The 9,700-nt window shown below is 44.0% G+C and overlaps 1 protein-coding gene across 2 annotated transcripts; it reads right to left on the reverse strand.

The window, feature by feature from the left end:
- Positions 1 to 552: 552 nt before the first annotated feature.
- On the reverse strand, positions 553 to 5,469 carry TXNIP (thioredoxin interacting protein). 2 transcript variants are annotated; one of them, XM_034965509.3, is made up of 8 exons: positions 4,144 to 5,469; positions 3,522 to 3,594; positions 3,262 to 3,409; positions 3,046 to 3,148; positions 2,661 to 2,917; positions 2,398 to 2,554; positions 2,133 to 2,284; positions 553 to 2,003 (listed from the first exon to the last, which is right to left on the reverse strand). In XM_034965509.3, exons 1-8 carry the CDS (start codon positions 4,391 to 4,393, stop codon positions 1,968 to 1,970), a joined length of 1,176 nt encoding a protein of 391 aa, XP_034821400.1. In that variant the 5' UTR covers positions 4,394 to 5,469; the 3' UTR covers positions 553 to 1,967. The 2 variants fall into 2 exon arrangements, with proteins under 2 accessions (XP_034821400.1, XP_063462130.1); XM_063606060.1 differs by having other exon boundaries at positions 553 to 2,284; positions 4,144 to 4,719.
- Between the last annotated feature and the right edge of the window lie 4,231 nt (positions 5,470 to 9,700).

Here is a 9,700-nt window from a genome sequence, read left to right on the forward strand (position 1 = left end):
ATCAAAAAATTAGCTGAGCGTAGAAAAAACAAACACATACACACACACACACGCACACACAATTAACTGAACGTAGTTGTGTATGCCTGTAGCCCAGCTATGTGGGAGGCGGAGATGGGAAGATCACCTGAGCCCAGGAAATCAAGGCTGCAGTGAGCTAAGATCATACTACACTCCAGCCTGGGTGAGTGAGACTGTCTCAAAAAAAGGAACCGCCACTCTTTTCTTTCAAATGCCCTCATAAACATCATCTCCCTGTATTTCAAGAACCCATGAACTCCAAAACTGAAGGAATTTAGTAATGATTACCTATGGATTTGGAAAACTAGTTTAGACAACCGGAAAATCCCAGTATAGTTCTTCAGTGAATCTGAAACATGCCTCAAACTGTTTCCCTCTTCACCTTCTAGCCCCCACTCTGCCGACATTCCTTAGGGTCCATAGGGAGTGTTTTTTCCACACGGTTTTCATTAGTGTGGATTGTTAAGTAGAGGAAAACTCCTTTAGACACACCTTCTTTCCAAAAACTTTTCCAAAGCCATCTCACAGACATTTTTTTTCCATTAAAAAAACTTTATTTTCATTTTTTACAAAGAATATCCCCATCTGGGGTAAAAATATATCTGGTTAAGTACAAAATATAGTCTTTACCATACAAAAAGATACATAATACAAAAACATGAAACCAACCATCTTCAGCCCACACTTTCTGGCTGTAATAACTCTCAGAAAAGGGTGGAGCTCAGTGCTCTGACACAGGACAGTGAACAAAGTGCTATGGCTGAGAGTGACTGACCAAGTGCTGGCAGCTGCAGTGAGGGGCCAATATCCCTATCTCCTAACACAGGGCAGGAAGGGGGTTCAAAGGGCTTTTATGAAGACCTGCCCTCTAGTTTCTCATGGCAGTATTTGGAGGTTCTGATCACAGGGTTGGGCATCTTGATCGAGAGTTCCTCCTTGGGTTTGAAGTCACAGTGGGCAAGGCTGACAGCAGCAACCCTTTCACATGATTTAAGCGTTAGAATTATATAATTCTGTACATTGGGGCAATCTCAAAAGTAGTAAAATTTTTTCTGTCTTTTGGCTTAACCCTAGAGACACAGTAGACCAGTTTCAGCTTACATTTAAGATGGCAGAAGGGGAGAACAAAAAATTTGACAGGAATTAAAGTGCTAAGAACATCACCTTAGAGTCAATTCCAAGGACTTACATGAAGAGAAAACCATCCTCCCATATGAAAATATTTGCAGTAGGAGAACACAGTGCAATAGGCTCCAAAAATGGCTTTTAAGACCTTTGGTGGGGCAGTTACTACTGCTTTAAAAGCCAGGTTAAAGTATACTCTAAGCAAAGATGACCGTAGAGCAGCTAGCTTCCTTTTTTATAATCACAGGGAAAGCTCTCTCCATTGTCCATCAAATCAGCTCTAGAAGGTTTTTCTTTTTTTTCTACAAGTGCACAAAGGGGAAACACTGATTTTAAGAACCTCCTTTTCCCAAAGTTTTGGCCACAATTTCCCTTTTCATCTTCCTAGTTTGTTAAATTGGCTCTTCTCCACATGATACATAAGTTCAAGGTCCAAAGTTCTTATCACAATTTACAAAAAGCCTCCAAAAAACCTTGAAAAGCTTATGCCAGGAGGCCATTTTTACCTGACCCAAAACTATCGAAAAGGCCTCAATTTTCAAGGAGATCTGGGAAAATGGATGGGCCTGAGTTTTTCTAGTTATTTTTAAACCCATCCAACAAACACCCCTGTATCACAACATGGGCGCTGGCTGAGGATGAGTCCGCATCCTTTAAGGCCCAGGAGATTGCCTGCTGACCACCTCCTACATTAGGAAGTCAGAGGCTAAGGTGGACCCACACTCCATTGCAGAGACTGTTGAGTCTCTGAAAAAGTGAGTGTCCAGGAAGAGAGACAAAAAGAAACAAGTAGGTAAAGCTGCTTCTTTTCTTCCACATGCTCACTGCACATTGTTGTTGAGGATGCAGGGATCCACCTAAAGAAAGAAACAGACTATTTCAGTTCAGGTAAGAACAAAAAGAACAAACCAGTTTAGCAATCCGTCTAAGTCAACTTCTTATAGAAAGCTTAGGACAAATTTAACAGTAAAGATGACAATCCTCACCTCAGTATAAGTCGGTGGTGGCATGAACTTGAACTCAGGGGCATACATAAAGATAGGGCTGTCTTGAGAGCCATCCATGTCATCTAGCAGAGGAGTGGTTGGGCTCTCTAATCGGTGATCTTCAGGAATGACATCCATATAGCAGGGAGGAGCTAGAAAAGAAAATATGGCCACATAAGAATCCTGCCCAAGAAATGCTGGACCATCACAATTTTACAAACCCAGGTAGACCAGAAAGAAAGAAAAGACATTAGGTCTGGCTCACCTTCTGGGGTATCAGGGATGTTCAGATCTACCCAACTCATCTCAGAGCTGGTTCGGCTGGCCATGCTGGATGTTCTGCTGCTTAGACCTGATCTGCTGCCAATTACCAGGGGCAGGTCAAGGATGACCTTCTTGGATCCAGGAACGCTAACATAGATCTAGAAAGGAAGATGGCAGTTTATTACACCAGAGGTCTGGAGAAACAAGACAGTTGTGGTAACAGATGAACAATTTCTCTGCTGAAGCCACCCTGCATCTACCCACCAGTAAGGAATATTCAACTCGAAGGATGTTGCAGCCCAGGATAGAAGGCCTGATCTTCTGAACCCGAAGGCTCTTGCCACGCCATGATGCGCATGTCCCTGAGATAATATGATTGCCTCTGACTGATGACAACTTCTGAGTCAGCACCTTGGTCTGGCCATTGGCAAGGTAAGTGTGGCGGGCCACAATGGCAGCTTTGGGGACCACAATTCGGGAACATGTATTCTCAAAGTCAGCATGGATGGAAATCTCATCACCTAGCAATGAGAAAGATGAAAACTTACTGATACTCAGTATAGTTAATGACACTTCCTCTACCCCAGTCCCATGCCCTTGCCCCTAAACCCAGTTCCTGTTTTAACTGCCATAAGCACTAGGATTTTACCTTCACAGAATCCTTTTCTGTCAATTCGAGCAGAGACAGACACCCGCCCATCAGGAATGAACATGCAGGAAACTTTCTTTTCCTTTTTAGCAGACACAGGTGCCTATAATAGAAGGGGATAAAAAGGTGTTTTGAGATGCTTCAATCTAATGCCCAAGACGTCTGATTTATCATCCTCATGACCCAGGAGAATAGAATCTTTAAAATGGATCTCACCATTAAATCAGGGGTATTGACATCCACCAGATCCACTACTTCAAAGTTTTTCTTTGTCTCTTGAGTTGGCTGGCTCGGGCGGTCAAGAAAAGCCTTCACCCAGTAGTCTACACACCCATATTTTCCTTTGAAGGATGTTCCCAGAGGCCTGTGTCAAGAAAATGAAAATTTTAAAACGCTCTCCAAGAACAGTAAGTGATCAAAGGAGGGCAAGATATTTTAGACAGAAAAGTTCAAAGATGCATTTAGCTGATATTTACCCCTGAGGAAGCTCAAAGCCGAACTTGTACTCATATTTGTTTCCAGGTCTCATGATCACCATCTCATTCTCACCTGAAGGGAAAGAAAATCGAGTAGCCATTAGGCTTCCTGTTACACTTAAAATGCATCTGTGTGATAAGGAATGCTTGGGTGGCATGCAAGGTATTGAAGTACCCCCAATTTCATCCCATATATATATTTTTTAATCCATCCCATATTGTTCTTAAAGAGAAATTCTGATGTATTTTGTCGGGCAGCAAGTTGCCAAGCCCTGCAATACTGAAAGATTCACCCAGGACAGTTCTCTACTAACATCTCAAACAGGAAGTAGACAAAGAATAAGCAACTTATGCACACATAAGACTTTAACTACCCGAGGCAACGCCCCTCAGGATCCCCTTTAGGACCACAGCACCATAAAAAATTGTACAAATCACCCTTTTTTTTTTGGTGGGGGGGGGGCCGGAGAATGTCTGCAAATTAAAACAGAAAAAAGGAAGCAACAACACGTAATTCAAACCACTCGAACTGAGCAACTTAAAACATTTCGTACAGGTTTTGTGTATTCAATTCTCTTCTCTAATCAGCTTTCACCCTCCAACAATGAATTGGGCCGCTTACCTGTTGGCTGATCTTCCAGAAGAAGCGTGTCTTCATAGCGCAGGTACTCCGAAGTCTGTTTGCACTGCTGGGATCCCTGCATCCAAAGCACTTTAGCCACTCCGCAAGCCAGGATCCTAACGGCTTTGACACGAGTAACTTCACACACCTCCACTATCACCCGGCCAGCCACCTTCTCGCCACTGCCGTACACCTTTTCAGGGTCGTTAAAGACCACCTCAAAAGACTTGATCTTCTTGAACATCACCATGATGGAACTGAGTTGGTTTTAAGAGTTAGAAATGACGGTGGAAGAAAAAAAAAAAAGCTCCAAATCGAGGAAACTCCTTTGCAAAAAATTATTTCACTCTAAGGAATTAAGGTATTCTTAAGCAGTTTGAGCATAAGATTTAAACAAATGAATATTAACTACTAGGTTTTCGAAAAGGCGCCTAAAAAATATACGCTGCTGGTTACACTAAGCGAATTCAGAGAAAAAGCCTTCTTTCCCCCAATTGCTGGAGAAAAGATCCGATCTCCACAAGCACTCCTTTGGAAAAAAAGAGGGGTTAGTTTCAAGCAGGAGGCGGAAACGTCTCTATATAGTAGCCCGGGCCAGAAGAGCCACGCGAGCGCTGGCCCGGAGGCTCGTGCTGCCCTCGTGCACATCCCTCCCATTGGCTGCCCGGTCCTTGTTTACCAGGAGCCCGACCAATCAGTGAGATCGCTGCGGCGCGTGGACACGGTGTGCTCCTGGCGGGGAAAATGGTTGTTGCGCTCTGCAGCGGCACAGGGAGGGGGGAAGGAGAGGAAGGAGGGGAAGGAGGGGGCTGTTGAGCGTCTTCTCCCGGGTCCAGTGGAAGGAGGATCCCATTGACCCTAAAACCTAGCCAGGGCGACAGGCCATCGGAGGGCGGGTGTGGACGTTTCTGGTCTGAGAGCGGTGTTTTGAGGTAAAAGGAAAATGTGCTTATGAGGGAATTTCATGCCTAGTCTTAGCCAGTGCAGTTACTTTAGAGCCTGTCGTTATTCCTGGCTCATAAATAGCAAGTGTGTGAAAATCCCATAGCTCCAAGAATACTTTCAGGTTTGGGGCTGTGGAGCGCAGAATGCTTGGTGTTACTGTTCAGGAACAGCCCTTTGTCCTTCTCTTGCCCCGCATCCCTATTAAGTATAAAAAACACCACCGTCTCTGAGGGAAAGGAGAACTTTCAGGCCTCATTGTGTGTGTAGGACTGATGTCTTCTCCTTCCCGTTCCAGTCCCTTGGGGCTAGGGCTGGGGGCTGCGTGCCTGTGCTGTTCGTCACCCACCCCCAGCTTGTACCCTCTCTTCTGTTCTCTCTGTTCTGTGGAACGGAAATAGGAGGGGCGTGTTTACATCCTGTTGCTTATCCTGTCATCTCTTCAATTTCTACCTGCAAAGTTGGGGAACACTTTGTCTATGTTCCCCATTTACCTCATTACCTCTTTAGTGAGGTGTGTCCAGGCGCTCATTATCTCCCACTTCCTACCTGCTTCTGGAGGAAAAGGAAAAGGGGGAAAAAAAGGATGCTTCACTCTTTTCACTTTTTTCCAGTTATGTTCACTCTTTCTTGTCTCCATCCCCTCTCCCAACTCACTAAATCAAATGTACATCCATAAATCTGGTTAAAAGTGAGAAAGTCCTCTTGTTTATATCCAAATTTTCAGTGGAGAGATGGCCACACACCTGTTTGAAGGAACAATTTTAAAAAATATTTTCAAAGGTTTTTCCCTAAACGGTTTAGAAAACAGTAAGAAGGAAAAGAGAAGAAAGATCGGTCAACAGAGCACTATAAATTCAAGCCAGAAGAGACCCTACCCTCTGTCTTCATTCTTTGTTGGTTTCGTTTGGCCAGCTGTCAGATGGATTTTCCCCTGCTGGCTGTGAGATGCTTTAGGAGCTGAGTACTGAGAACTTACTCTTAAATGTAATAGGAAAAACCTGTATGCAAAAGTGCAGGGATTCTTCCTCCTTTTGATTCATAGACCCTTCCTATATCTGTGCTGGGGTATCAGAAGATTATTATTTAATTCCTTGTGCTGGAAAGAGGAAGATAATGTCCCAAGATTGAGATGGGGAGGTAATTAAGAAGCATTCAAGTATATTGAAACCCTACCCAATCAGCAAAAAAAAAACAAAACAAAACAAAACCTATTCATTGCTGTTAAAGAGCCTTCTTCCTTCCTCAGACAGCCTAGCTGGATTGACACCCTAAGGCTAACGAGAGTTACAACTCAACCCCAATATTAAGCAAGCTCAAGAATAGGCATCATGAGTCTCTTGGAAAACACACACATGCATGAAACCCCAGGAACATGTTGATCCTTAGGGTGTGTTTGAGGCGGCACCCTGTTCTAGAAACTTAACCAGCTAGGCTTGAGGTGTTTTCAGTTGGTTAACAATATTGATTGAGTTACTGGGAGCAGAGGAGGTGGAACTCTGACTGAAGTAATTTTTTTTTAAGGTGGAATCTTGCTCTGTTGCCTAGGCTGGAGTGCAGTGGCCTGACCCCAGCTCACTGCAACCTCTGCCTCCTGGGTTAGAGCGATTCTCCGCCTCAGCCTCCTGAGTACCTGGCATTACAGGCATGCATCACCACGCCCAGCTAATTTTTGTATTTTTAGTAGAGATGGGGTTTCACCATGTTGCCCAAGATGGTCTTGAACTCCTGACCTCAGGTGATCCACCCGCCTTGGCCTCCCAAAGTGCTGGGATTACAGGCGTGAGCCACCGTGCCTGGCCTGACTGAAGTAATTTTAAAAGTTCAAAATTGTGGCTTCTGGGAGAACGTTTAGTTTGATGGGTATGAAAGTGTAACTATCAAACATCAAAATGCTGACAAATATATGAATCAATATTGTTAACTACATAGTCAATATTGTTAAATATTGTTAAATCTTAACTACATACATTTTGAGGGAATAGGAAAGATGGTGGCTAGTGATGGATCAGGGTGGTGGTAATATGGGACATCTTAAGACATCCAACTCTCAACCAGGTTGGAATGCAGTGTCACTTGGCTCACTGAAACCTCCGCATCCCAGGCTCAAGTGATTCTCCCACCTCAGCCTCCCGAGTAGCTGGGACTACAGATGTGCTCCACCACGCCTAGGTAATTTTTGTATTTTTGGTAGAGATGGGGTTTCACCATGTTGGCCAGGCTGGTCTCAAACTCCTGCTCAAGCAGTCCGCCTACCTCGGCCTCCCAAAGTGCTGGGATTATAGGCACCCTTTTCCCTTTCAATTTATTTGATATTTATTTGGGCACATCTCTGAAGTACTGAATTGCTGAGTTTTAAAAAATCCTATGACAATTCTCTCGTTCTAAGTTTCTCTTCTGGGCTCTGGTTTCCTTGTATCTTCCCATTTGCAGAGCTCACTACAGACTACGTTGCTCTGTGTTATGCCTGGGTTCCTTTAAATGCCAAAAAATTATTTAGCTTTGGCAGCAGCTGCTGCCTACCAGGCCTGTAGCCAAGGCATGTTGTGAAGTGGAGTCCTCCTGGACACAGTTGTTTACGACCTTTCACCTTGTAACCTGGTATTCTGATAAAAACCTGCCCCGATTCTCCTTTCCCAGTTCTTGGGTCTAAGAAGAAAGAAATTTTGTAAACTCTTGTCCTAAATTCAGGGTATAAAAACACTTGCGAGGTTTGGGAAAAGGGGTGGGCCAAGGAGGAACAGCAAAGTAGGGCACAGTCAAAGAGTTTTGCAAGTTGGATCATCTGTATCTGCCCCTTCTCTACCCTCTTCAGTCCCAGTGCCAACAGGAAACCAAGTGGTGATTGTTGTTTGTTTGCTTTACTGCAAGTGACAGAATAAAGCCAGCAGTTTCAGGGAGGGAAGTGCCCTCAGCACTTTGTTGCCAGTCAGAGACAAGACATTGATTGCATTTCTCTTTTCTTTAACCTCTGGCCTGACAAACATTTAGAACATGAAGACTCATAGTTCTTAATGCAGAACAAAGCCCTTTCTTGGTCCTTTTAATCACTTCTCTCACCTCTACTCTGTAAACTTCCCTTTTACCCTTACCCATTTTCCTTTCTCTCTCTCTTTTTTTTTCCACATAGGGGCTCACTCTCAACCAGGTTGGAATGCAGTGTCACTTGGCTCACTGAAACCTCCGCATCCCAGGCTCAAGTGATTCTCCCACCTCAGCCTCCCGAGTAGCTGGGACTACAGATGTGCTCCACCACGCCTAGGTAATTTTTGTATTTTTGGTAGAGATGGGGTTTCACCATGTTGGCCAGGCTGGTCTCAAACTCCTGCTCAAGCAGTCCGCCTACCTCGGCCTCCCAAAGTGCTGGGATTATAGGCACCCTTTTCCCTTTCAATTTTTTCCCTAAGGAATTTAGAGGCAAATTAAGAGTTTGAAGACTGCCCCAAGTCATAGATCAATAAGAATCAATTAACAATTGTAAGCCAGGTGTGGTGGCTCATGCCTGTAATCCCAGCACTTTGGGAGGCTGAAATGGGAAGATCACTTGAGGCCAGGAATTCAAGAAGATCACCCCGGGCATTGTAGTGAGACCCCATCTCTCTTTAAAAAAAAAAAAAAAAAAAGGCTGGGCGCGGTGGCTCACGCCTGTAATCCCACCACTTTGGGAGGCTGAGGCAGGCAAATCACGAAGTCAGGAGATTGAGACCATCCTGGCTAACACGGTGAAACCCCGTCTCTACTAAAAATACAAAAAATTAGCCGGGTGTGGTGGCAGGCGCCTATAGTCCCAGCTACTTGGGAGGCTGAGGCAGGAGAATGGCGTGAACCTGGGAGGCGGAGCTTGCAGTGAGCCGAGATCTCGCCACTGCACTCCAGCCTAGGCGACAAAGTGAGACTCCATCTCAAAAAAAAAAAAAAAGAAATTGTATAGCATGTTAGAGTTCCAAGTGACTTTTTAAGTAATTGCCATTTATTAAGCACCTATAATGAACCAAGTCTTTTATATAATTATGTCAGTGATATTTATAAGGTCATCTGTCATGTTGTTCTAGAAAGTATTTGAGGTTAGATTGTTTCATTTAATTCTCTCAATAACCTTGTGACTCGGTGTTGGTTCAGTCAGGCTCAGAAGTGAAGTAATTTGCCTGAGGTCACAGATTTTGTAAGTAGAGCAAGATCTTGAACCCGCCCATGTCTGTCTAAAAGTATGTACTATAAAAATGTGTTGTCTTGGCTCTCAGTGCTTTGATACACAGTATCTTGTTTGATTCTCACAATAGTCTAATAAAGGATTCAGGGCAAGACTCAGAGAATTTTAGAGTTAAATGGGACTGTAGCAGTCTTTTATTTTTTTTTAAACCAGTTCTTATTTTGGTTAAGTGACTTGACCTGGGACATAAGCTAGTATCTGGTGGAGCCACTCTCCAAACCCAGGATTCTCTTTATTATCTATTTGTTTATTTTGTTGTTGCCCAGACTGGAGTACAGTGGCACAAGCATAGCTCAGTAGCGGGAACTACTAGGAACATATACCATACCCAGCTAATTTTTTTTTTTTTGAGAAAGGGTCTTACTTCATCACCAGGCTGGAGTGCAGTGACATGACCATGTCTCA

This window comes from Pan paniscus, chromosome 1, assembly GCF_029289425.2.
Source record: "Pan paniscus chromosome 1, NHGRI_mPanPan1-v2.0_pri, whole genome shotgun sequence".
In the NCBI taxonomy this organism is placed as follows: domain Eukaryota; kingdom Metazoa; phylum Chordata; class Mammalia; order Primates; family Hominidae; genus Pan; species Pan paniscus.

Excerpts from the sequence above, each read along its gene's own strand:
- TXNIP (XM_063606060.1), bottom strand. The coding sequence starts at position 4,393 with ATGGTGATGTTCAAGAAGATCAAGTCTTTTGAGGTGGTCTTTAACGAC. Across the intron at positions 3,149-3,261 it reads TCAATACCCCTGATTTAATG|GCACCTGTGTCTGCTAAAAA; the intron begins GTGAGATCCATT and ends CTTCTATTATAG. Across the intron at positions 2,918-3,045 it reads CAGAAAAGGATTCTGTGAAG|GTGATGAGATTTCCATCCAT; the intron begins GTAAAATCCTAG and ends TCTCATTGCTAG.